General features: G+C 36.1%; 1 protein-coding gene across 10 annotated transcripts; it reads left to right on the forward strand.

Annotated features, from left to right (window-relative positions):
• Positions 1-1520: 1520 nt before the first annotated feature.
• Positions 1521-26541, forward strand: LOC114280985 (uncharacterized). 10 transcript variants are annotated; one of them, XR_014329472.1, is made up of 19 exons: positions 1521-1800; positions 8832-9140; positions 9221-9361; positions 9443-9726; positions 9887-9964; positions 10496-10739; positions 12057-12326; positions 15550-15807; positions 16784-17032; positions 20239-20472; positions 20589-20830; positions 20914-21117; positions 21255-21347; positions 21450-21554; positions 21656-21979; positions 22060-22146; positions 22253-22336; positions 23193-23271; positions 26144-26267. XR_014329472.1 is itself a non-coding variant. In XM_082868797.1 (19 exons), exons 3-19 carry the CDS (start codon positions 8942-8944, stop codon positions 23211-23213), a joined length of 3117 nt encoding a protein of 1038 aa, XP_082724923.1. In that variant the 5' UTR covers positions 1663-1800; positions 6055-6216; positions 8832-8941; the 3' UTR covers positions 23214-23453. The 10 variants fall into 10 exon arrangements, 8 of the variants coding, with proteins under 8 accessions (XP_082724921.1, XP_082724923.1, XP_082724927.1 ...); XM_082868797.1 differs by lacking the exon at positions 26144-26267 and adding an exon at positions 6055-6216 and having other exon boundaries at positions 1663-1800; positions 23193-23453; XR_014329473.1 differs by having other exon boundaries at positions 1664-1800; positions 16784-17017; positions 26144-26541.
• The last annotated feature ends 303 nt before the right edge of the window (positions 26542-26844 follow it).

The following is a 26844-nucleotide window of genomic DNA, read 5'->3' on the forward strand; positions in this document are numbered from 1 at the left end:
GTGAGAGTTATTACATATTATTTGGGGTATCCATACAAATAAATAACATTTCAAATTTATTATCGGGGTGCTTAAAGTAACGGGGTGCCCAACCTACTTTTTGGGATGCAAACAGAAGTTCCCATTAGTAAATGCCCCAATTAAAAAGACACCCTTGAGGTTTGTTTCAAATACGGATCGACTCTTATAGTTTGAAAAATTACAAATACCCATTATTAGAATTTTTATTTAACAAAATTAATTAAAAAAAAAAAAATTTCTAACTGCTTTTCTATACAACAATAAAATTACCTTAATTATTAATTGAAATAACTTTTTGACAACATTAAAAGTTGCTAATTGACTTGATGATTTATTAACAAAATGGGTTATTTGTTATGAAATTACAAACTTCAAGTAGTAAGACATAATTTCCAAAATTACAAGGAGCAATTCATACTTTAGACAAACCTCAGGGGGTATATTTGTGATTTACTCTTATTTTTACTATCTTGTTAATAAGCAAACACAATTATTTCGTGGGTTATTTAGATGAAGACCCTCTAAACTATTGAGAAGTATCACTTTAACTCTATAAACTATAAAAGCATATAAAAGGATCTCTTAAACTATTGAGAAGTATCAGTTTGCCTCTATAAACTATAAAACCGTACAAAAGGACCCCCTAAACTATTGAGAAGTATCGCTTTACCCCTAAACAATGAAACATATAAATTAGACCGCTTAATGGAAAGGGTCAAAATAAAACAAGCCAATAGTTTAAGGGGTCAATTTGTACGTTTTTATAGCTTAGAGGGTAAAGCGATATTTTTCAATAGTTTAAAGGGTCTAATTGTACGTTTTTATAGTTCAAATGGTCAAAGTAATACTTTTCAATAGTTGAAGAGATCTCTATGTAAATAACCCTTATTACATTGGTTTTCTAACCTAAATGAACAGCCACAACCATTAAATTTATTTATTTATTTTCTTGCTTCATGATTCAAATAGGTGTATGTTTTGGTCATATTCATTTTTGTAATTGAATTAAGTGTTTAAAAAAAATTATATCTTAAAAAGAAAAAAAAAACAAAGAAGTACGTTTTTTGGGGGGTAAATTTCAAATACACCCCCATGAGGTTTATTTAAAATACAGATTGCTGTGGTTTGAAAAATTACAAATACCTCCTTATTAGAATTTTTTGTTTAACAGAATTAACTAAAAAAATAAAATTCATAATTACTTTCCTATACAATAATAAAATTACCTAATTTATTAATTGAAACATATTTTTAACATTATTAAAAAATATTAATTGACTTGATAATTTATTAATAAAAATGACGATTTGTTATGAAATTAAAAACTTTAGGGGTGGAATGTAATTTTTAAAACTACAGGGGTAATTTGTATTTCAATCAAACTTTAGGGGTGTATTTGTAATTTACCCTTTTTTGGGGGTGAATACAAAGAAATATGTTATTTCACATATTTGACATAAATAAATTAAAATTATAAAATCCTTAGGTTGCACACTTTGGCTGGCGCTTTCTTGTGCTGTTCAAAATTTTTCCGACATTTTTTAGTCTCTTAAAACGCCGTTAAAATACTTAGTACAAAAAATCCGCCGTTACAAAATTAACCCCCCGAAAAAACGCCGTTAACACTTAACTGGTGAAGCTAATTATTTTCTGTGAACTCTAGTTACCCTAAACCCAGCACTTTCAAAACTCTCTCTCTCTCTCTCTCTCTCTCTCTCTCTCTCTCTAAAATTGACATTCTCGCTCATTGGAGTCGCCTGTGAAAAGCACTGAGCAGAGGTATGTGGTTAATTTTGATGTTTTGGATCCAAATATTCATGCAGATTTTTTTTTTTTAACTTGCGAAACTTGAATTTGTTCTGTGATTTGTTTTGTTTTGGTTTGGTTTGGTTGCAATAGCTTTCAATCTAGGGTTCGTGCATGTGGCTGTGATCTAAGGTTGACGGGACCATAGATTTGTGTATCTGGGCAAACCTAGGAATGTGTTACCAGAAAAAGCTCAAGGCAGTGTTTGATTCTTGGATTTTGGGTAGTGATTTGGAAACAGAAAGGGAAAAAGTGTGAAATCTAGTTATATTTCACTTAACTTTTCCATTTCATTTCCAAATCTTTACCTAAATCTATAATCCAAACATAGCACAAGTGGCAAATGGTTTTGCTAGGAGTTCCCTTAAAAAAGTTCAAATTTCTTCAAATTTTTTTGGTTGTTTTCAGTTTAGCCTCAGTTTGGATGACCAGGATCTTGAGGGGAATGGGAATATGATTATGAGTCCAATGATTCCACAGCTTGGAATAAGAAAATAATTCTTGTTTATTTCTATCTACTCAATTTAGAATAACTTTTCCAAGCTAGGCAAGAATCTGATCTCCACACACCTAGGGAATCTCAAATTTCAGCTCAATCCAGAAACAAAGGAAGGGGTGGGTTTAATAAATTTCCTACTACATCTTACACTTTTGTTCTACACACACCACACAAGTCTCACATAGAGACATTTGGGGCTTTGGGTATCTGATTCCCCTGTTTTTGAAGTTCTTGTTTTTAGATTTGTTGAATCTAGTGCAAGTGTTAGGTTCTGTTTGGAGGTTGCGGTTCAGGGTGAGCATAAACCCATTTGTATGTGGAGAAGGTTTGGAGTTCCCTAGTGAAAACCCTTTAAAGAGTTACTGTAAAGGTTTTGGGCGTCCCTAGTGGAAACCCATTTGATTTGTCAAACTACTATAAATCCTTATGTTCATTCTCTTTACATTTCATGCACTTTATCCTTTCTATGCCTATGTCAAATGCGTATGTCAAGTATATGACATGAATGCTTGGATGATTGTTTTACGTTAGTCTTGAATAAGCATATTAGTTTAATCTAACTACTAGATATTAGTGTATGAATTGGTGGTAACTTGGTGAGGAAAAACTTAAAAGAAGATTTATTAATCTCACCTAAAATTTGAGAAATTGATTTAGATTGAATGAACCAATTGAAATGAAGGTTGTATTGATAAAAAGAAGAAGAAGAAGACTGTCAACCAAGTCAACCAGTTATTAAGTTGGTCAACAAGACCCTACTTTTAGTTGACTGTATAGAGATTGAAAGGACATAACCTTGAATAAGTTGACAAAATTGGCTATCTAACTACTAGATATTAGCTTATGAATTGGTAACTTGGTGTGGAAAAACTTAAAAGAAGATTTATTAATCTCACTCAAAATTTGAGAAATTGATTTAGATTGAATGAACCAAATTGAAATGAAGGTTGTATTGATTAAAAAAAAAAAAGGAGAAAAAATAAGAAGACTGTCAACCAAGTCAACCAGATATTAAGTTGGTCAACAAGACCCTACTTGTAGTTGACTTTAGAGATTGAAAGGACATAACCTTGAACAAGTTGACAAAATTGGCTTACTTGTATTGTCTCCTATATAGCACTCCTCTAGGACACTTTTAACCTCCGGGCTATGTTTTGATGGCCCAAATCTAGAGGGGAATGAGGATCTCATTACTCGGAATCCAATACCTAGTAATATAATTTATGAGGTAATCCATTCAAGTGTGTGGAATCTGGTTGAGTTTTCAGAATCTATTTTCTGAAAAAATTTCGAAAACTAGTTTGGTGAAAAACTAAAAAATGAAAAACACTAAAGGCCTATTTGGTAGCATTATTTTTATAGTTTTTTTGTTTGTTTATATTTACAAAAAATATTGAAATCTATAACCAAAAACTCGTATGATGTCTATTTTTATTTTAAAAAACTTGTAATCTATATACAAAATTTACTAAATTCTTGTAACCACAATATTTACTAAACATGTTCCTTTGTTTTAGTTTTTACCAAAAATAAATATAAACATGTTTATTGTTTCCTGTGAACACAAAACAGAAAACTGTATACATTATGAAACATCTCATTATTTTTATATGATTTTCTCTTTTTGGGGGCAGAAATAATTTTGAAAATTCAAAAATAACTTTTTTGTGTTTATTTTTGTCAAAGTAGTTTCTATGTACAAAAAAAAAGAGGAGTTTTCAAAACTCAACCAAAAAGAGCATGAATTCCTTCTTGATATTAGTTGAGAGTGTGAAATTCGATTTTTGCTTAGTTTGGGAAAGTTTGAGTAGGTAATTAAGGATCACTTTCCTATTTCAATTCCCTCACCAAAATTCTTTCCCTAAAGGCTGATTTATCAAGAATAAGCAAGAAAAGCATTTCAAAAGATTACGTGTTTTTTAGTATATGTAGCTATAGGGTTTGCTAAGCCATATACACTTGATAATATAGAAACCCTTACACTCTCTTTCTATATATTGCAATCTCTCTGTCTTTCTCTTTGTACCATGTGATGAGCAAAGAGTGTTTTGAACAATGAAAAGGTTAAACCAAACACTTGAATATATTTTATTTTATTTTTCACGGAAAAGATTTTGGAATTGTCCAACCCCAAGGAGCTGGCTAAGCAGTAAAGACTTGAGGATAAGATCTAAGGTCTCGAGTTCGAGTCACTCCAAGGGGTCACCTGGAAGTTTACTCAATTGTTCACTTCAGGGCCCTGGGATTAGTCGAGGTGCGCACAAGCTGGCCCGAACTCTCAATTATTAAAAAAAAAAAGATTTTGTTATTATCTAAACACTTGAATGAGATTGTTTCAGGCATTAGATTATTGGGTATTGGATTCCCAATAACAAGATTCCACTATCTTCCTTCTTAATTTAGGGCATCCAAACATAGTATGAAGTTAACTAAAGAAGCATAATGATTTTTTCATAAGATATTGTATGGTTGGCTTTTTGAGAATTACCTTCCTATATTTTTATGTTATGTCTGGATCTTGATTTTGTAGAGGGAAAAAGATAGGTAGCTACAGGGTTTGCTAAGCCATACACACTTGATAAATAGAAACCTTTACACTCTCTTTCTTTCTATTATAGTCTCTCCCTCTTTCTCTTTCTACCGTGTGATGAACAAAGAGTGTTTTGGACAATGAAAAGGTTAAACCAAACACTTGAATCTATTTTATTTTGTTTTTCACGGAAAAGATTTTTGAATTATCCAAACACTTGAATGAGATTATTTTAGGCATTAGATTATTTGGTATTGGATTCCCAATAATAAGATTTTTTTATTTTCCTTCTTCATTCAGGGCATCCAAACATAGTATGAAGTTAACTAAAGAAGCATAATGATTTTTTCATAAAATATTGTATTGTTGGCATTTTAGAATTACCTTTCTATTTTTTATGCTATGTTTGGATCCTGATTTTGAGATGGAAAGGAAAATAAAAGGGAAAAGATAGGAAAAGAAAATGAAATGAAAGAAGCTAAATTTATTTATATATTTTTGTTGGGCTAGCAAAATGAGAAGAAAATGAATAGGTATTTGTCTGGATAGGAGAAACTTGGGTTCTATGAGGTGCGATAGCGATCTGACATGAGAACTTGTGTTAACTTTTTACGTATTAGACTATATGATCATCATTCAAAATGGCATTTTCATTAATTTAAGTGTAAATATTTCATATTTATAAGATATGTTTAATATCTAAGTATGAAGATATATTTTCCTAAGTAATTTAGAAAAAGTGGCCGAATCTTTACGATTCATGATTTGATTCAATTCGATTCGGTACAAGGCCATTTCAATTCACAATTTGAATCTCGATTTGACAAATATTCGCGTTAAAAACGACCACCATGTTAAATGGTCATAAATGTGCATATTTTATTGGCAAGCTTTTTGGGAAAAATTAGACTCTCTCTTTTGAATAAATTTGGCACAATATTTATTTAGCATTTAGATTGACTTGCGGGAAATTGACTTAGTGGCATGAAGGTTTATATATATATATATACATAGACAACTTTAGTGGGATTTGGGTAATTCTTTTTTGTAGGATTTTGGGAAGCTTGGGCCATTTCTATAATTTTTAACAATCTTGTGATAAGTTGATAATTTTGCATAACCTAATTTGAGTATATATATACACATTATTTCTACAGTAGCTAGGGTTGCCTCCTTGTTTTCTTTCCTTCATTTGCAGCTGTTAGAAAGAGAGCCGAGAGAGTTTGAGAGGGTGAGAAATTGCATTGAACAGAGAGGTTCCGACTATGGCTTCTAGTAGCAAAAAGTAGTGACAACGGTGGTGAGAGGAACTTCCTAGTGATGGATTTTCAATTTCCTTTGTTTTCCCGGCAGTTTTGAGGTAGGATGAAGGGCAATTAACTCAAACTCTCTCATGGTTGTATATATATGTACGAATGTTTTTTACACAATGTATATTTATATGAATGCTCTATATTAAATTCTTTAGTCAAAGTTTTGCGTTTGGTGTGCCGAAGATTGTGTGGCCGTTGAATGGGTTGCATGCACTATTATCAGAATCTTACAATTTGCGAGTCAATTCGCAATTTATGCAAAAGTGATACAAATCTATAGGTAAATCTATTTTAGCAGTGAATCTATAGTGAATCATGTTTCGATTCGCAATTTAAGCAAAATTGATACAAATCTATGGGTAAATCTATGTTTTTTATTTTTATTGGCACTGGGGTGTCTAGATCAAAGCCCGACTAATCCCCAGGGGTGCACAGGCCTTTGACAAGGAGTTTCTCGCAAGTGTATCACGGTTAGTTCAAGGGTTTCCCCCCAGTCCGTTGGCCCCAGGAATTGTTAGCATCTAAGAGGTTTCGATTCTTGAATCTTGGAGGGAGCATACCCCCAAGACCCAAGGCCTTGTTACCAAGCCAACCCCTTTTGATTCAATTTTTTAAACTATCGTGTCTGACGTATTTCGATTTTTTTTTTCCTCCCTCTTTATAGTGAAAATGACATAATAGAACTTTAAATAATATTTAATAAGAAAATAACCAATATATATATACATGATTTGTTGTTATTTTGGTGATACATGAATTTTTAATACGATCCAATCAGATTTAGTCAGATCCAATATGTTTTGATATTTTCTTCTCATTTTTTTCTTAAAAAAAATAATCATTACATATATTTTTTAAAAGATGTTTAAAGTTAAAGTAACTTACACCATGAATTATCTATTAATATTTCATTGAAATAAATATAGTTTAATATTACATGGGTGATGTCAGTTAAACCTAATGGTTCCACAAATTCTTTTCTAAAATAATAATAAAAAATAATTTTTTGAATAAAGAATTCCAATTAAATCTTTCTTATTATTGGTTTATTGTTACTTGGAAATATATGTATGTTTATTGTCTAAATATTTCATATTTATAAGATATATATTTAGCATCTAAGTATGAATTTAGATATATTTTTCTAAGTGATTTAGAAAAAGTGATGAAATCCTTACAATTCACGATTCCAATCCTGATTTGACAATTATGGTTGCAGGCTATGGAAAACCATGGGAGTGTGAGAGGTAGGAGAGGTCAATGGTGGTTCCTTGACGGCTATGGGTGGCCGCTGTTTGGGCCTTTGGTTATGGTTTTTTGTACTCCCATTGTGACTGCCATGGTATTCCATGAAGGGGAGTTGTTTTGGAGAAAGAGAGAGTTATGGGTAGTGTGGATTTGAAGGAATTCTTGGTTGATTTGGGTATGAGAGATGATAGGGAATTGAAGTTTGCTTCTAGTGATTGGTGGTGGTGTATGTAGTCAGTGGTGTGAATGGTAGCTAAGTCGGTTGGTCACCTGTGAAAGAGTGCAAGTGGTGGATCTAATAGTTGTGGGAGTTCTCATTCAGGTTTTGGACAAATGTGTCATGTGAGAGTTTAATTGCAAGAAGGAGATAGATGGTGAGTGGGTGACCCATGTGGGTGTAGTGATAGCTCTAATGATCACTTAATCAAGTAAATCAGTGTCAAATGGAAGCAAACAAGATTGAAATCTGGAAGAGAGGCTGCTGCCAGCAGCATTTGCGAAGTGTAGTTGCTGCCTGTCTGGATCTAGTTTATTCAAGTGTACACTTCTATGGTACATCCCAGCAAGCTTTTGCCCAATCGGGTGGGTTTCTAACCTTGGAAACAACCCTTCTCTAGGTTTTTCCACTCGTAGAATTTGTTTTTGATATTACTTTGTACATATTTTGAGTTTAGAATTATGATCCAGATAGGGTGATGATAGGGAGTTAAGTGACCGTTTTCTTGTAAGATCAACGGTTAAACCTGATCTGATTATTGTGAAATTTTAGTATGTTGTCTATTGACTTAGACAGGTGATTTCCATGAGTAGAATGACTTGTGAAGTAAACATATACTTATTTGAGGGACTTATTATTCTTATTTAATAACAAATGAAATTAAGTTAATTATTGCTGTGGGATTACAGAATAATAAAAAATTATTGTATATACTTTAGCCTCTCAGTAATTCACAGTATTTGAGCATTCTTGATATATTTATCTTTGATTTGAGGCTGGAGATGTGATGGTTTATGATGGATTAATGAATTGCGAAGTGGGATGGATTCTAATGATGTAATCTCTCTAGATGTACTTCAAATTCTAATGATGTAATACTCTATACGAGTTTACCTCTATTGCAACACATTTTAGAGGATGTAGCATAGTACGTTCCCTTATCCATGTTCTAGGTAACATAAGATTGACTAAACTGGAGTGGTTTAAGTAACAATACGTCTGCTGATGCATGTGCTTTTTCTCTTTTCTTTTCCTGTAATACTAGTTTGTGACACATTTCAAAAGTGATCACTGCAAGACAGTTTTGCACTGTCAGTCATTTGGACTAATTATCAGCTTTATTTTGCTTTGCTACATCCTTGCATGCGTAAGTTGTCTTGCTTGTGAAGAGTGTATGCTGACTGTCACTTTGCACAGTTGATAGTTTGAAGAGGCCAAGGATCTGAACCAAGTTTTCTCTAACTCCTGTTTGGGAAGCTTCTGCAACAAAAGAAACTTCATTATCCAATCTTCTAAGTAGCAAGATAATGAAGCGCAAGCGTAGTGGTGGGAAACGCAAACCAAAAATGACCCCAATGGTGGGTGCAAAGGAGGGATTTCTAAATACAGTCACTCTAAATACTCAGGATGTCTCTTTTCTGGATGATTATGACAATGCTGAATTGTACTCAAGATTGGAGACTGAAGCACCACAGAATGGCAGCAATGAGAGCAGGCAGCACACAGGTTTACAAAATTAGTTGTAGTCGATGTGACAATGGTAGATAGTATGAACTCATTTCCTGAAAAGAATGTTGTTGTTTCAGCTGATCTGTCCAAGAATGCTCGGAGCAAAATGACTAAGCCGTCAAGGGGCCTTGCTGCTTCAAGTATAAAGCCAAGTAGTAATACAAGAATGGAGACTGAAGCATCACAGAACGGCAACAATGAGAGCAGACAGCACACAGGTTACAAAAATTAGTAGTTAATGTGACAATGGTAGATAGTAAGTATGAACTCATTTCCTGAAATGAATGTTGTTGTTTCAGCTAATCTGTTAAAGAATGCTAGGAGGAAAATGACTAAGTTGTCAGGGGGCCTTGCTGCTTCAAGTATAAAGCCAAGTAAAGATACAGAAGTGGTGCAGGGTGGGAGGACACACCAAAAGGATCCAAAATTACCCAAGTCGTCAAGGGGCTCTGCTTCTTCAAGTATAAAGGCAAATAGTAAAACAGAACTAGTGCAGGGTGGGAGGAGGACACATCAAAAGGATCCAAAATCAACTCTTCAAGATCCTCTATACAAAGAGCAAGAATTAAAAGCTGCACTTGCGGTATGTTGTTGTTGATATGCAACTAATGTCCATATATAGTGTAGATTTGACGACACTGGTCAAGTAAGCACAAGATTCAATTTCCCTTCATGAGATATATTTGAAGCATGCTTACTGCAGTTTTACTTAATTATTAATGAATGATTTGATCCCCTCATAGGTGATTAGGAAAGTTATGAAAATGGATGCTGCCCAGCCCTTCAATCTTCCAGTGGATCCTATCGCACTGGGAATACCTGTAAGTATTTTCCTTTCTTCATAGGTGTATACATCTAGGAGCAGTCTGCTTAACTTTATGTTCGTGGCTATTGAAATACTAAGTATTTGAACGCAAATGTTTGGGAGGAGAGAAATTTTCTAATTTTAGGTTACTGGTGATTCTCGTAAAGAGCTCTCAAGGTAGGTAAGTTGTTAAAAAGAGTTGGAGTTTATTGCTTGGGAGACCAATTCATGTATTGTTTATGTATAACTAGAAGTCTAGTCTCCCTTCTTTCGTTTACTAGCAATTGCTTTTCATTAATATTAATTTTGTAGAAAGTATATTGCTGGTATTTTGCAAATAAGATGCTAATGTTTTGCCGGAAATCTTGAAATGCAAGTAAACGAATACTTAGATTATTGTTGCTGTGTATTAAATTATGAAAAACTTATACGCTCTTTTAGTCTTTGTCAAACTTATTTTATTATATAGGCTAAAATTTAATTTAATTTAATTTTGTTTGTTTGTTTGTTTGTTTTTTTTTTTTTTTTTGGGCGCGACTGGAACCAGGATTATTTTGATGTCATTGATACACCTATGGATTTTGGTACAATATGTAAGAATCTTGAAAATGGTGTGAGGTACAAGAATTCAAAGGATGTCTTCGGGGATGTGCAATATATTTGGGATAACTGTTCTAAGTATAATGGTGAAGGTCATCATATTTCGGGGCTTATGAAGCGGGTGAAGAAAAACTTAACAAAATATTGGACAGAAGCTGGGTTGTACAAAGAACAACCACAGGAGATAAATGGTAGGGGTTTCATGGTTATGCTTCTTCTTATTCCATGCATTTGGTTTTTCTTCAGTATGCTTTCTTTGCCCCTTAACTTTGGATTTCAATTTGTCAAGGAACACTGTAACTCAGTCTCTTGGTTATCTTGTGAACAATACTATCACATGTTAAACTTGACTCTCTTAAACATAAAGCCCTTTTGTAGGCTTATGTCCATCTGGAAAATCTTTTTCATATACAAAAGGTGCCTGTCTAATTTGTTATTCTTCAATATAAATACTGATTTATTACTATTTTATTTGGTATAATCCTCAGATCTATGAATTCTGTGGACTTCAAATTAGCAGATAGAATAGAATTTTGGCTGCTGGACTTGGGTGAAATTCACTCATTGCAATATTTTTCATTTTTAGCTGTACTGTTATCCCTGCAAAAGTGGCTGCAGAATACTGTGGCCAGAAGAGAATTGTTACTGACTACGCACTAGCCTACCAAGTGGCTCAGAAATTAGCCATGTTTTGAAGAGGAAAAAAACAAATGAAGCAATTAGGTTATCCAAGTCATTGATTGAACAACCCCTTTTTGCATTTTGTGCCTGTGACAATGTTTGACATCATGATTGAATCAAATGTTAGAGAAAGCTGTCCGGAAATATACATTATGGTTAATAATCTTAATTAGCTGTTCAAACTATGTATAGGCAAGGCAGGGAAAAATTAAATCTTGCCCCATATAAGTAGGGTATGTAAATACCCTGTTTCAGACATTCTGCAGAGGAACCATCAAAGAATTATTTTAAATATGACACACTAAGAAAACAATATTCTAAGCAGAACACACTTTGGTTTGTTTAATAATTGTAATTTCTTGCTCGCAAGTATTTCATTGTTCATGTCCTTCTACATGCATCTACGCCTACCTCTCCAAAAAAATTGCTGAATGATGTTCCTAAGCCTCACTCAGTCACTGTAGAGTCTGATCAAAGGGCATGATCAGAGGATAGAAAATCAGAATGAATGGTAGGTATGAGGCCCTTTATCTAAAATCAACAGTAGATATATGTTCTTATCAGTTTAATATCTGATAAATCAGTCATGCAAAATGTTATAGTTCAGAGAAAATAATGGCGATCTGGATGAAAACATCTTGGCTACATTTCTTTCTTTTATTCTTGATAAATCGTAATAGGGAACTCCAAGTTCCATGTTTATCTTAGTCTCTAAGTTGTATTGCCTGTCATTCAAATTCATCAGTGCATCTCTACTGTGTAATTAGGCAGATTTAATGCCATCTGCTGCTGCTTTTTACAGTTATACCTGTGTTTCTGTTATGAAGGATATTCAGATGTAGCTCCAATGGAGTCTACTATGAGGTGCAGCACACATGGGCACAGTAGCCTTGTAGGCCCTATTATTGACTACCCCAGACACCAGCAGCAGCATCAGATGGACCTGAGCCAACATCAGCCCTATCACCCTTCACGGAGTTACATCATGTCATATCAGCAGCAGCAAATGCCTTGTCAGCACCAGTGCCAGTGCCAGCTGAGATCTGGAGAGCAGCAGACTTCCCATCTACAGGCTGGTAGAAATGTTGGTAGTGCAGGTATGCTTTGTTTTCAGGTTCAGTTAGGTTGACCTAGGCCGAAGGCCTTATGTATCTAATGACAAGCAAGTGCATCACACTACATCAAGAGGCTTTGCAACATGCTTACACTATATAGGGATGTTGTTTGTCGCATCTTGTGTGTTAAATGATACTAGCAAAAATACCTACTTCAATTACTGGATTTCTTTCATTAAATAATGCTTAAGCATCAATAGAAATGCACATAATTGTTATCAGCTAATGGCTTGCCATAAGGGAAGCAAAGAAGTAACTAATGTTGAGGTTATGATTGGTCGTCACCTTATCTTATGGTGGTGTTCATTATGGCGATTCTAGTTTAGATCCGACCCGTTTATTGTTTTGAATTTGGAATTCCTATTCTTGAATGGTTGTTCATATCCCTATTCATCTTATTCCTTATTGAATTCGGTTTTTTGGTTGTCGTAGTTGCGTTGGGAACAGGTTGGGAGTTTGTTTTTCAATAAAACTGTTGCCTAGATTTTGGGCAGTTTGCTCGAGTGGTCCTTTGTTCACTCGAGCGGTTTTTGAGAACTTTAAGTATTTTTGCAGGTTTGCAGAGATACTGGGAGGATAGTGTTCTTCGCTAGGGCAGTGTTTCTTGCGCTCGAGCAATCTTGACTCGAGCGGTCTGTCTCTTTCTGCAAAACTTCTAGGAGGGTGTCATTGTGCGCTCGAGCGGTAACTTGTTTGCTCGAGCGGTCCCGCTTTTTGTGTTTGGTCGCTTGAGCAGTGTTTTGGTCGCTTGAGCGGTATGCGCGTATATCAGTCCGTAAAAGTCAATTTTTGGATCACTTTTTTATTTCTCTCTCTCTCTCTCTAAAACTTGTCTTTAAATCTCAAATACACCATCATCGGTTGATTTCTCCACCATTGTCTTTTGGAGAAAAAGGTACAGTGCACCTAGAGCTTCGTTTTAATCTGAAAAGTTGGTGTTTTCATCGACGTTGAGTTTTGGGACTTTTGGGACTTTTGGGATTTCTCCTCTTTTGGAGTTGAGGTAGGGATTTTCTTAACGGTGTGCATGTGGTTTACCTTCGTAATATGTTATTTTGTTAGTTATGGGTTTTCAAAAAAAAAAAAAAAAGGATTTGGATATATATATATATTAATGCACAAATTTGGGGAAAAATACTTGTTTTCAGTTATGGTTTGGGATTGGTAACCTAGTGGTTGTCGTGTTATGTATTTTGAAGAAAACATTTGGTTTTAATGGGTTTTCAAAGGTTAATCAAAATCTAGCGTTTTGGCTGCTTTTATGGAAAAATGATGGAATTAGAATGGTTGTGGGATTTTGGTTGAAATGAGGTTTGGTGGAGAAAAGTTTTGGAAATTATTAGAAAATACCAAATATTAATTACTCTTTTAAAATGGTGGTTTTATTGGAAACGATATGAGCGGTTTTGAGAAAATTGTATATTTTCGGTGGAGATTCACAAGACTCGTGAGGAGTGTGAATGTTGTTTTGGGAATCATGAGATTTTGTATAAATCATTGGGATTCCGATTTGGTTATGATTTTGGAATATTATCATTGTTGTTGTCTTTTAATTAAAGATAATTGTTGTTGGCAACTGGTGGAAGGTTGTATTTATTGTTGTAGAAACTGCATGTGGATTAGGGGATGGAAACATTTGCAAATCATACATTGCATTGTGCATATCATGGATTTGTAACTGGAGATTTCAATATTTCGGAAAATGTACTGCTGTTTTGAGATGCATGTATTGTCCTATTGAAAGGGTAAATAAAATGGTAAAGCTATGAGGGGGTGTTAAAGCAGAATTAAGTTGGCCTGTGTATCCTTGGTGTAAGACCCAAAACCCGCATGGTAGGTGCCGAGCCTTCCGGTTAATACCGGTAAAAATGGCATAGTGACTTGTATAGTTACTATTATGAACACTAGCCTTGGAGATTTATTCATTATATTTACCACTTGGTTTTTTTGAAGGAATATTGTTGATTTGGAAAGATGTTTTGGAAATCTCGCATTGCATTGTTTCAAAGAGGGAAGAATGCATGTTTTATCATGACATTTCATGTGCATACATCTTGTGACATTGTTAAGCTTCATACATGTCATTGAATTTATTTCTACTAGGCTTTATCCTCACCCTACGAGAGAAACCACTTTCAAGTGAACCGGTGTACCTCCGCCAAGGTGATGACTTGGGAGGATCTTGGAGCTTGAGGCTCGTATGTATTGTTTTCTTTGGTTGTTTGTTTGTAATTGAAGCCCCGAGCTTCTTTGTATTAAGTTGTGATTCATTTGTTGTAACCGGGCAAGGCCCTGGAAACTTGTAGCCTTTAAGGTATTAACCTGTAATAGTTTATTTTTATTCATTCTAATAAGAACTCATGTTGTATAACTAAAAGAATGTACTGAGGCATGTGTTGGAAATGATGTTGTATAATCATATTGTTGTTGTGTTCCCAATGTTGGTATTATTATACGGAGTAGAATGTCTATTTATTTTGGGGCGTTACATTCATGCTAAGTTGCTAACCTTTAAATGGGGTATGAATATTCTGTTTATTTTAGCCCATCGAACTTGCTGCTTTCTCTTGCAAAGCCTTCCATAATTGCTGTTCCTGTTCGAGCAACACGCAAGCAATCCCTTGCCCTTAAACTCCAGTTAGGTGGTGCTTCTGTTTTTAGAGTTTGCAGGGGCTGCCCTTGCTTCCTCGGGCATCAAATGGGTGTTGCCTTGCTTCTAAAGCACCATAAAGGTGCTAACCTCCTTTTTCAAGCATTATATAGGTTCAGCTTCTAAAAATCTTCAGGTTTGGCAGGTTCGACTGTTGAAGAGTGTGAAGTCTTTTTTTTTTTTAGAGCACCAAGTACCCCTTCATTTCAATGCACTATAGATAACACTAGACCTAAACACGGAATCTTTTTCTATGCCATCTGAAATTAGAGGTCTTTTAACATTTGCTAGATGCTGCCTTGTGCATGTGGATGGAGTTAGCTCACAGCTCTAAACAGCTACCTACAGCTAAATATTAAAATAATTATAATAATAATAATTATTATTATTAAAGAGAACTTGAGAAATTTTGTTAAATCTGCCAAATTTTCTATATATAGCCTATTCTGTGTAATTTGACCACATTACTCAAATGCATGCCTCTGTAATGAATGCATATTCAATATTATGTATTGTACTTCTTTCCTAATAATTATACACTTCTCTTTTATGAAGGACATTTTTGCTCACTGCCTCCTGTGGAGCCCATGATAAGGAGCTGCAATCATGGGCCTAGGTTTCCAGTGGGCCCTATGACTGACTATGCCAGAAATGAGCAGCAGGATCTGACTTCCCCTAGCCAAATGTGTCCCCAGCCATCAGCAAGCTATGGGCAGCCACGTCATCTTCAGCAGGAGACTTGCCGGGTCCAACTGAACTCAAGCCAGGCCCAGCCTTCCCAGCCACAGATTGTCTTGGAAATGGGAAGTGCAGGTATGATATGTTAGGCTCATCACATTGAATATGACAAGTTTTTTTTCTTAAAATGACTTGAGTTCTATCATCGGTTTGATCCTTAACTTCTTGAAGACTTGTCTCACTTCAAACATGGTTCATATAATCTAGCGCAGCGCCTCTCCACCTAAGGAAAATTGGTTTTGGGTTGGTTGCCTTAAATAATTCTAAAAATTATCAATACTCATAATTTTTATTGGCTGATGTTGAACTAGAAAGTAAAAAGAAGTAATTATGTTGAGATGATGACAGGTCTATCGCCTTAGCATTTCACCTTTTTCATTGGACTAAATGTGGTATGAACATTCTAACTTGTCAAAGTCAAACTTGCTGCTTTCTCTTGTTACCTTAAAACCCTATAGGTGTTGATTCTGCATTTAGAGTGTGCAAGGGTTGCCTTTGCTTTGTCGGCATCAAATAAGTGGTGCCTTACTGTGAGAGTACTGTACAGGTGCTACCCTTGGTTTTTAAGCATTATACAGGGTCTGCATCAGATAGGCTTTTAGGCTGGCAGTTTGTAGAGCATTGCAAATTGCTATCTTTACTTTTTAGGGCACCAAATAGGCACTGTTCATGCTTCTCAAATTTACTCTAGATAATGCTAGATCTAAGCACTCAATATCTGTTTCCATACCATCTGAATACGGGTATTCCAACATTCCCTTGATGCTGGCTTGTGCAACTGGATGGAGTTGGGTCACTTCTATAACCAATGTTTGTTTTTCTCTATGTAGAATCTCAACGAAGTTATTTTTCAAAAAAAAAAAAAAAAAAAAAAAAATAGAAGAAAACTTAAGTTAGTTTAACCATTAGAAGCAATTTCTTAGATATGGCCTAGTCTTTGTGTTTTATCTGTTACTGAAATGCATTGGTGCATGCCTTCTTTATAAGCAATACAGATTCAATATGTAGTTTAATACTTTCCTACTAATTCCCTCTTATCTTTTTTATGAAGGACATTTGTGTTCACCGCCTCCTGTGGAGTCCATGATAAGGTGCAGCAAGCGTGGGCCGCCTAGGTGCCCAGTGGGCCCTATGACTAACTACACCAGCCATGAGCAGCAGGAGCAAATAGGCCCGAGCCAAATGCAGTTTCATCATCCCTCAGTGAGCAACGGCCAGCAGCATCAGCCCCAGCAAGGGCTGAGCCCTAGCCAACCGCAGACTGGCTTGGATATGGGAAGTGCAAGTATGTTATGTCCAGGTTAGGCTTGTCATAGTCAGTTATGAATATGACTAGTTTATCTACATGTTTTCAGAGAAGCTTTTAGGCTGGCAGTTTGTAGAGCATTGCAAAGTGCTATCTTTACTTTTTAGAGCACCAAATAGGGCTCTGTCCCTGCTTCGCAAATGTGCTCCAGATAATACTAGACCTAAGCACTCAATATCTGTTTGTATACCATCTGGAGTCTTCCAATTCCCTTAATGCTGACTTGTGCAACTGGATGGAGTTGGGTCACATCTATAACCAATGTTTGTTTTTCTCTATGTAGCATCTCAACTAAGTTAGTTATCAAAAAAAGAAAAAGAAAAATTAAGTTAATCAGTTTAACCATTAGAAGCAATTTCTTAGATATGGCCTAGTCTTTGTGTTTTATCTGTTACTGAAATGCATTGGTGCATATAGCGATCCCGGTTTTCCCTCCATTGGTTGTTATATCCCGGACTCGAGTTCCGAGTTCCGTACTGATATCTGTATCTTGTTTCCATCCTTTAATTTCTTGTATTTGAGTTTTGGGATGTGTTGGGCAGGTTTGTAACAGGTTGGTTGTGATTGGAAGCAAATGGTTGCTGTCCAGCCTTTAGTCTCTTCGCTCAAGCCAGGACTTTGTCGCTCGAGCGAGTCTTGTGTTGTTGCTTCTTCGCTCGAGCGAGGGTTTGTACGCTCGAGCGAGCTTTGTGTGTCTTCAGGTTTTTGTTCGGACTCCGCCTTGGCTCGAGCGAGCTTTTCTTCGCTCGAGCGAGCATTCTTGCGCTCGAGCATGCTTCTGGGTTGCAGACCTGAAGCTCCGTGTTGTTCGCTCGAGCGAGGTTTCCTTGTGTCTAGTCATTCGAGCGACCACTCCTTCGCTCGAGCGAGGAGCGAGTTTATCAGTTCGCAGCAACAGCTTCTTCTTCACATTTTGATTTCCCTTTTGTCTCAAAACCCTAAATCGGCAGCTTCTCTCTCTCTAAACTCTCTCTCTCTAAAAATACATCTTGTTCTTGAGACCTTCTACCCTAGTCTCTTTGTAAAAAGGGTTGAGCATCGCGGGGCTACGTTTTGATCCGTGAAAGTTTGGGTTTGGAGCACTTTCAAGTTTTGCTTTTCTTCTCCTTTGGGTTTCTCCATTTGAGGTAGGGATTTCTTTGTTCTTTTTCCAATACTCCGTCTATAGATAGACATGTGGTAAATTTGTATTGCATGAAAATCATATCCATGTTGGATTTCTTTGGAAATCATGTAAGGGAACTTAGGGTTGGTTGTTTGAGAACGAATTTGTTGTCATTGTTGGTTATTTGGACTATTTGGGAGGTAATATAGCATGATATTGTTGAAAGAGGAGAAAAACCCAAATTATATTTTGATTTGGTAAATTAAAGAGGGAGGTTGATTGAACAATAATTGTAAATTACTATTGTTAATATGAGTTGGGTAAAGGTGTTAATGCCTAAGGGATTAACTATGGCTTTGGGGTTGTTTTGAAATGAATGTATTGAACCGAGTTAGATTATGGTTTTATTATCCATGGAATTGGTTTTGTAAAATAAAAAGAATGGAATTGATTTTGTGAATGGGAAAAGTGTTTTCGAGAATAAGTGGTGTAACATGTTGACTTGGAAAGTTTATGAAAGTTGACCTTGAAAATGGAAAATGAAATGTTAACTCTATGTGAGTCTCGGAAAATGAATATAGAAATTGAACTATTGTGTCATGAGTGTTGAATACCCACATTTGGGGTTTTACCTTTACCAATCGTACTAGCGTTGTTGTTGGGTTTAAGATCTCATGATAGTTGAGTCTTCTAATAGGTGTACTGAATACATGCATCTAGAGGTTTTGTCCTTGGTCATCGGTGGAGGATGACATTGTTGTATTGAATTGTGGTGTTTGCATTACAGCGGTGTTGATTGAACATTGTATGTAATGAAGTGCTATGATACATTATACATGTATAATTGTTAGGGAGGAGATAGGTGATGTACTCCAGTGTGTGGGAGGAGATAGGGGATGTACTCCACACACCTATGCGTTCATATACTTTAACATATTGCTTATGTATTTTGATAGTTTATGTGTGTGCATTACACTTGTTGGTTATGCTCTGTTGTATTATAATTACTGGTGTTATACACTGCGCTTATAATCAGAGGTACCGTTACCTTCCAGCTAGCGCCTGGAGAACTGACTGCGCTTATAATCAAAGGTGCCGTCACCTTCCAGCTAGCGCCTGGAGAACTGACTTAGCCGGTAGAACAGAGTCTTATTGTTATAGTCTCAGTGTATCTGAGTATATCATGGATTGCGATGGTTACAGTTTTGGAGGGCCGAGTTGCCTCATTTGTTGATTATATACATGTTGATGATTTGTTATCTCCCTTTTATTAAAGGCATGCATGTATAGATATGAATGTATTGTGAACAAGCCAAAATGTCATTTTGAAATTTTGGAAAAATGTGAAGGAAAATTGGGTATTTGAAAGTATGTTTGAAAAAGGGAAAATTTGTTGTAAGTATGAAAATTGGGAGAAGGGTAAGGGACTTGGTGAAACTATTTTCTAGAATTGTTTTTATCATGAAAGTTGGGAAAAGGGGTAATGAAAAGAAAAGAAAGGTGAATCGCTTTCAGTGTTGAATGGAACGGCTGATTTGAGAAAAGTTCATACATATGTATATTTTGTATAAACTCTCACCTTACTATTCTAGTATGAGATTGGGCATTCATGATCATAGCTATCTGTAAGTTGTTATTGTTGAGGATCATGTTGAGATCCCTACTGGACTATATGTTCATCCCACGTTGTTGAATCTTTTTCAGGTGTTAAGCAGGATGTGCTACAAGATTTGGATCTTCTTATTTGTTGGCCACGGGGCCTTTTTTGTGTTGGCGAAATGCCATATATGAAAAAGGGTTACACCCTTCTTCTTGATTCCTTAATGATGTAAGCCCTCGGGCAGTTTATTTAGGATGCTTATGTTGTATTTTAATTTGTATTCGAATGAGAGAATTATTATTTATTTCTACTAGTCGAACATTTGAGTTTATTTCCGCATGTTATCTCTGAAATTGAATTAAGTTCATGAATTTGGAAATACTTTCGAGTAACAAAAAGTGGGGCGTGACAGTGCATGCCTCCTTTATAGGCAATACAGATTCAATGTGTAGTCTAATACTTTCCTAATAATTATCCCTTATCTCTTTCATGAAGGACAACTTTGTTCACCACCTCCTGTGGAGTCTATGATTAGGTGCCGCAAGCATGGGCCACCTAGGTGCCCAGTGGGCGCTATGACCGACTACACCAGCCATGAGCAGCAGGAGCAAATAAGTCCGAGCCAAATGCAGTTTCATCACCCCTCAGTGAGCAAAAGCCAGCCACAACAGCCCCAGCAAGGGTTGAGCCCTAGCCAGCCACAGACTGGCTTGGATATGGGACGTGCAAGTATGTTATGTCCAGGGTCAGGCTTGTCATATTCATAATATGACTGGTGTACATATTCAGTTATTCTTTTCTTTCTTTCATTTGTGTGTGTGTGTGTGTGTTTTTCTTTTGGATAGATTCTAGCAGCATCAGGAGGACTCGTGGTCGTGGCCCAACTCGGTGCCTCGATGTGTGGAATATGGAAGGTAAGATATCTGTTAGCGTCAATGAGCTGGGGCAGCCCATTGGCCTTGAGGCACCCAAACTCACCAACTTTCTCGGTACCATAGCACGAAATGGGCACATGGCACCCCTTAATTATGTTGATTGGCGCGCATTACCAGATGAGATCAAGGAGAAGATGTGGCAACAAGTTCAGGTTCAGAGAAATTTTACTTATTTGTTCATATCTATATATATATTTTTTATGTGACGTGATCACACATTTCCTACATATGACAGTCAAAATTTGAGATTGACCCAAAAAGTGAAAGTTGGGTCTTGAAGTCCATCGGCAAAAAATGGAAGGACTGGAAAGCTGAGTTGAAGGCTAATCATTATAATACTCATAAGACTGACGAAGAGCGGCTAGCAGACCGTGATGAGAGGGTCGTTCCAGATCAGTGGCAGATCCTCATTTCATTTTGGAACTCCAAAGAGGCAAAGGTTGTGTATTGAGTAATAATTTTAGGGTTACATTCTGCATTGAGTAATAATTATAGGGTTACATTCTGCAATTATGCAGGCCAACACGATGCAATTCATAACATGTTTAATTGTCCATTTCTTATGCTGCATTATAGGAACGCAGTGTTACAAATAAGGCCAGTCGCGCACAACAGAAGATAACTCACACTACAGGCAGAAAGAGCTTTGCACAAGTACGCGAAGAACAGGTAGCTTCATATATGCGTTTGGAACTTTAGAATTGCATGGTTGTTGACGTGTTTTTGCATTCATGTAGTAATGCACTAGTATATGTTGTTCAATAAGTACAGCGTGCAAAGAGGCCTGATAAGGAGCCATCCCGGGCAGAGCTATTCATATTGACTCGTACACGGAAAGATGGGCAACCTGTAAATAAGGAATCTTCAGTGTTAATTGTATGTAATTGTTTAGCTGCTTTCTGTTTCTTTTTCAATATGCAGTGGAATTTTACTTTATCAGTTCTATAATTTATTAAATGTCTGGTTCTTTATTGCAGTCGCAACTTCGTGAACGGGCAGCTCAACAGAAGGAGACCTCACAAAATGGTACTGTCAAAGATGACATCTTATCTCAAGTAATGGGACAAGATAGACATGGCCGTGTTCGCACTTATGGGTTGGGCCCTGCCCCTTCTGCCGTGAAAATGGTCTCTAAGGCTAATGCGGAGGTACATGATATGAAAGAGAAAATGGCTTCCATGGAGCAGACCTGTGCACAGATGGCATCCCAAATGTCCAGTATGATGTCAATGATGTTGAACATGCAGAAGAAGTTCCCATCTGAGCAAGGTTCACCATCCGAGCTTTTGCATGCTGGACAGGTAACATTCTAGATTTCTTGCATTTGATTTGAAATTAATGCCCGTTGTGTTAAACACCAACCCAAGTTTATTCTTGATAGGTTGCGGATGTCTCCAACAATTCTAGAGAATCGCCACAGCTGCAAGCTATTCCACCATCACATGTCCAGGGGGTTCCATCTCATCAGGTTAATGAAATTCTCTTTCTATTGTTAATTAGTTATTAGAGCTGTGTAATATTATCCGTTTCTTGTAAGTTGTAACTATCAAATAATGTTAATTCATGAGTTTCAGGGACGCGCAGTGAAGAGAGGAAAGACACAGAATGCAAAACGTGCAGTGAAGAGAGGAAAGACACAGAATGCAAGTATCAGCAAGGTAATTCTTTTCAGGAATGGCGATTGTATTACTGTTTTTCTATGCAATTATTTCACTTGTATATTTGACTTTTGTTATTCTAAAGGCGAAGGCTTCAGATTGTAGACGTGTGTAGAATTGAGACATAAGTATTGGAAATAACCTGTTGAGATGTCATTGTTACGTCATGATTCTTGTGAATTGTTTATACCGACATTTTGAACCTAAGGAGCATGAACACTTTTAAGAAGATGACGTATCCGTGTCGTGTCTGTGTCAGACACCGACACTCTTTGGACACTTCCCCGACACGTGTTCAAGACTCTTCAAAACGTGCCCTATCTTTTAATTTTTTTCAAAGATCCGGACACTCTTTGGACACTTAGAAGAAACCCTTGTCTATCGCTTCAACACACGTGTCTATCGATTAGACATAGGTGAAACTAATTATAAGTTTGAACAAAACTACTTAAGATACAATAATAAAACAAAAACCATATAATTTATAAGAATTAGTGTCATATTACATTTTTATTTTTAGTTTTTTGCATGATATATTCATATATATATATATATATATATATATAATATAGAATAAATATATAAAATTATATATTTCATACCTACTTGTCCCCCACGTGTCGTGTCCTGCATTTTTTAAAAATTAACATGTCGGCGTATCCATGTCATATCCATGTTGCGTTGCGTGTCCGTGTCCGTGTCCGTGTCCGTGCTTATTAATTCTGGACATTTAGGGATATACAAAACTGAAGGAACAATTGTTGCCTTGTGTTAAATTAGTCAACATTTGCACTTAAAAACCACAATATGTGGATTCTGATTGTCTCTTTTATTTGTTGGTTATTTTCTTTTGCAGGTTTCACGCAAAAAGAATTGATGCTCGGTTAATTCCTCATCTTATTTGTGAACGTGACATTTGTTGAATGCATTATCATGTGAGTACTGATCTTTGGTGCCTTTCTTAGATATATAAAACTCGATTTCACTATGGTTAATTGCTATTGCAAAAAACATAAATTATGGTCTTTTTTATTCGAATTTAAATTTCTGGTTGTGGACGCCAACTGTGAACATAAGACATTGTACCTATGAATTTGATTGTTGTTTAACTGTCTTAGAACTTTGTCCCTTTTTTTTTTTTTTTGAACGGAACTTTGTCCCTTTGATTCATCGCATTTTTTTCAGGAAAGGAAAGAAAAGAAAAATTAAAAGGATTTTCTTTTTATGTATGTTTGTTCAGTATTTGCAAAAATATATTTCGCTATAACTATTTTCTTAAAAGAAACTCTTTCGATCTTATCATTTTATTTATTTATTTTTTTTGTTTTTTATAGAAAGTACAGGATTGTGTTGCTGAAAAACTTAAATTACTTTTTTGGACAAATATTTCTTGTATACTGAACAATTAATGGGAAAATAAATTATTATTGTTATTATTATTATTATTTTTTCTTTCCTTTCTTGAGAATTCATTTTTCTCCTGAAATAATATATTCTTGACAACTGAACCTAGTAAAAAAGCATAGAAGTTTTGACATAAATTTTTGAGCTGGATCAATCCATAATGCCTCTGATTATATGCATATATATGAATATATACATATGGAGCAACTTTGTCTTTCTTCTATAAAGGTGTAGTAAGAAACTCCATTGTCTCTGAAATTTAATCTTCAAGGCACCCCTATCAGCTTTCAAGAACCCTTTAGGGGAATTTTCATTTGAACTCAAATTTATATATTAAAAGTTAAATTTGGGTAAAAATTACTCAAAGCACCCTCTTTTCTATACATGAATTTGAGTTTGTCAAGTGAGTGATTTTAGTTTCAGATCAAATAAAGCTTTTACTCTAATTTTTTTATAGAAATTTGAGTCAAAATTTTGAGAAAGGGCAGCAAGGTACTCTCTTCTTCAATTGTAAGGGTTGATTATGACAGAAATTTTACAAAACGTTAAAAATGTTAAACAAAGAATGTTTTTATGCTTTTTGCATTTGCTAATATCACCCTGTGCAGTGCTTCGCTTCCATACACACTGCATTCACCCTCTATTGGAGTTTGTAAGGGTGTTCAAAAAAATTGATGGAACCGGTAAATCGGTTCATACTAGTTTCAGTTCAAATCATTGTTTAGTTTTTAGTTCTAGTTCTGAAATTGGTAGAGCTATTCAAATTGGTATAGTTCTCAATTTCAAGACTTTGATTATGTTTTTGAACCGAACTAGATCTTGACATATTTATTTATTTTATATGTAAAAATTAAAATATAAAAAATGTCTTATAAAATTTGAACAATAGTCTTTAATATAAAATTAACAAACTCAAACCAATTTAACAAAATTAATTATTGTTAATTTGTTTTTACTACTTGTAAAGGTTTGCATCTAAGTTGGTGTATAGTGTTTTGTAAAAAGTATAATTTTGGTATTATGTCGGGTCCTTAAAATTTTTCTCAATTTTAGAGTGCTGCTATTAGCACTGCATCAATTATTTTGGACCCTCAATTTCTTTGAATCTCCACTTATAAATTTTCAAACCCTTAAAATTCTTTTCCTCCCAAATAATACCAAAATTATCTTTGCGAAAATATTTCTCCTATTCAATTGAATGCACACACCTACACTCCAAAAGCCTCTCTCCCAAAAATCCTAACAAAATCCACGAAGGTGATTATTATTTCATTTCTACATACTTGTTCATGACCTTATTGTTGATTCAAAATTCCTCTTTTGTGGGTTCTGCGATCTCCATGAGCTTCGATTATCTGTTTTCGAACAAATGAGAATGTTTAGTTACCTGTTCCTCAACAAATGAACAATGTTCGGCCTGTGTTCTCAAATTTCGACCATATGTTCGGGAGTTCAGTTTCGAAAAAATGACGAACAATTTTTATTATTTTTGCCTTTCTTTTTTCTTCAAGAAACTTACTCTTACAAGGCCAATATCCTCTAAGTTAAGAACACCACTAAAATTATGAACCTCCTCTAAGCTTTTACTGTTGTACTCATCTCGTCTCACGGAGTTGTGGTTGCCAAAAAAACTTCAACTCATTGTCATTGCCGAAGAAGTGTAAGTAATCAAATGGTTGCCACCACTACTGCCGGAATATTGCTGCCAAAGAGTTTTCAAGGTTTTGAGGGTGGGTAGATTTTGAAGGTGAGATTTGGAAAAGATGGGTAGATGGTGATAGAGGTGGATACTCTCATAAACCCTATTTCATGATGTAGTGGATATGTAGGCTTAATTGTGAGATGGGGTGTTCCAAAATTATTGATGTCTTTTTTAATAATTTCATTTGAGGTTATCATTGTAAAAAAAAAAAACTAAAAAATGGGCGGTCCAAAATAATTGATGGGGTGTTAATAGCAATACTCCAATTTTAAATTAGGTAAATTACACTTTGTCTCATTTATATTTGGGTGCCTCTATTTACACACCACATGTGGTCTCAAGGCACACCACTATTAGGGATGGCAATTTGAACCCGGCCCGACGGGGACCCGACCCCCCGACCCCGATCAGAATGGTTTTTTCCCGAAAAATACCCCCGTGGGGACAGGGATGGTATTGGAAATTAAATCCCCGAAGCATTTCGGGCCGGGGACGGGGATAACATTCACTGCCCCGGACCCGGCCCGTCCTCGTCCCCGTACCCCGCCCCAGTTGCCCCCCGACATGAAATTAGTAATTTGCCCCTGTATATATATATATGATATATGTGTATCTGTTAGGATTTGTCTAAACTGAAGACACTCATTCACACACATTACAAACTGTTTCGCCTCTCTATCTCTCTCTCTCTCTCTCTGCAGGTGCTCCTCACGGTCACGGCGTCGGCAGTGGCGGCAGCAGCTCCTCCGCTGTCCTCTTCCTCCTCCCACTCGCCGATCTCCGATCTCACCGATAGTGGTGGCAACGGCTTCTCTGACGTCTTCTACGTCTTCTTCCTCCTCCCATCTCACCGATGGTGGTGGCAGGGGCTTCTCCGACGTCTCCGACGTCTTCTCTCTCCTCCCATCACGGCGATCTCCGATCTCACCGACTATTGCGTCGCCGATCTCCCTGCTCAAGAATATCACAGCGATCTCGCCGCCTTTCCCATCTCTCTGATTTTCATTTTTTTATCTATTATGTATAATGATTTTGTTGATCTGTTTGTTGTGTAAGTATACACTGTTGTTGATGCATGATGTTGTTGTTGTTGATCATCCGCCATTTTTGTTCCTTTTTTTTCTTTTTTCTTTTTTTTGGACCGGGGGTTTTAGGATCGGGGAACCCGATCCCCGTTAGGGGACGGGGGCAGGGGTGGTGATAGCTCCCCCGTCGGGGATCGGGGCCGGGGTCGGGGAAATTGTTGCTGTCGGGGATCGGGGACGGGGAGGGTGATCCCCGGCCCCGCCCCGCCTCGTTGCCATTCCTAACCACTATTCAGTTCACACCTTTAATAATTTGAAAAAACATATAGCTTGTTTGGTTCTGATTTTCAGAAAATTCTATTTTTTTATTTTTCGTA

This window comes from Camellia sinensis, chromosome 5 (assembly GCF_055761805.1).
Source record: "Camellia sinensis isolate YWXY chromosome 5, ASM5576180v1, whole genome shotgun sequence".
NCBI lineage: Eukaryota > Viridiplantae > Streptophyta > Magnoliopsida > Ericales > Theaceae > Camellia > Camellia sinensis.

Excerpts from the sequence above, each read along its gene's own strand:
- LOC114280985 (XM_082868795.1), top strand. The coding sequence starts at position 8,942 with ATGAAGCGCAAGCGTAGTGGTGGGAAACGCAAACCAAAAATGACCCCA. Across the intron at positions 22,147-22,252 it reads AGGGGGTTCCATCTCATCAG|GGACGCGCAGTGAAGAGAGG; the intron begins GTTAATGAAATT and ends CATGAGTTTCAG. Across the intron at positions 22,337-23,192 it reads AGAATGCAAGTATCAGCAAG|GTTTCACGCAAAAAGAATTG; the intron begins GTAATTCTTTTC and ends TTTCTTTTGCAG.